At 44.2% G+C, this 874-nt stretch overlaps 1 protein-coding gene across 1 annotated transcript in view; it reads left to right on the top strand.

The window, feature by feature from the left end:
- The window catches only part of LOC119587164 (eclosion hormone-like), a gene marked incomplete in the record, with an annotated part of 9,094 nt that extends 8,400 nt beyond the window's left edge, over nucleotides 1-694 (top strand). Inside the window, 1 exon segment of the mRNA XM_037935930.1 lies at nucleotides 1-694. Within this exon segment, the coding sequence (XP_037791858.1) occupies nucleotides 1-204 (204 nt within the window).
- Nucleotides 695-874: the final 180 nt, after the last annotated feature.

Genomic DNA, 874 nt, shown 5'->3' with positions numbered 1-874 from the left:
CTCGGCGTGCCTCCCGCCGCCGACTCCGCTGCCAACAAGGTCACCATCTGTATCAAGAACTGTGCCCAGTGCAAGCTGATGTACCACGACCACTTCAAGGGTGGCCTCTGCGCCGAGTTCTGCCTCCAGGTGGAAGGGCGCTTCATACCCGACTGCGCGAACCCACAGGACCTCATCCCGTTCTTCCTGGAGAGATTAGAGTGATTGTCAGGGGCCGAGTCGCGCCTCCGCTTCAACCCTCTCTCCCGCCAACACGTCCTCCGCTTTTCCGTGCACTCCGCGGATATGATCCTGGATGGTGTTCGCTGAAATTCGTTGACTCTCATCGGCTGAAAAGATTGGTGCGAGATCACACGGGGAGCTTCGCTTCGATGTTCCCTCAAGATTATCGACGCCCATGGTCTGTCGTGCATGGTCTGTCGGTGTGGATTTACTGTCATCCGTTTTCCGTTGTGTATATATTCACAGTCTGTTGACAATTACTCTCCTCATTCCATTTACGTGTACTACAATTGTAGGAATCATGTTCGAGTTATTCACAAATCATTCCATTACTTCAACAAAACAAAAAAGTTTAGATAATAGACTGAAGATAAAGCAAAATCCAGAAAAAATATAGATGGTAATTATATTTAAATAGATTGTAAATACCTATCTATAATTATTATATATTTTGAATAAATTTCTGAAAATATTTGATTCGTTTAAAGCTTACTTCATTCCCCTAATCTAATGAGTGCATAATCTCATTAATTCCGCAGAAACGGGCATGTTAATTAATTCTTATGAAGCACTTAAATGACTTTCTGGTCTGATGCTTATGCTTTCCAAGGAAAAATCTAGGTATACTGTCTTTTTTCTAATCCCCCCCCCC

Source organism: Penaeus monodon, chromosome 22 (genome assembly GCF_015228065.2).
Source record: "Penaeus monodon isolate SGIC_2016 chromosome 22, NSTDA_Pmon_1, whole genome shotgun sequence".
Lineage (NCBI taxonomy): Eukaryota > Metazoa > Arthropoda > Malacostraca > Decapoda > Penaeidae > Penaeus > Penaeus monodon.
The sequence above is the reverse complement of the archived record's forward strand: the minus strand, read 5'-3'. Positions and strand labels throughout refer to the sequence as shown.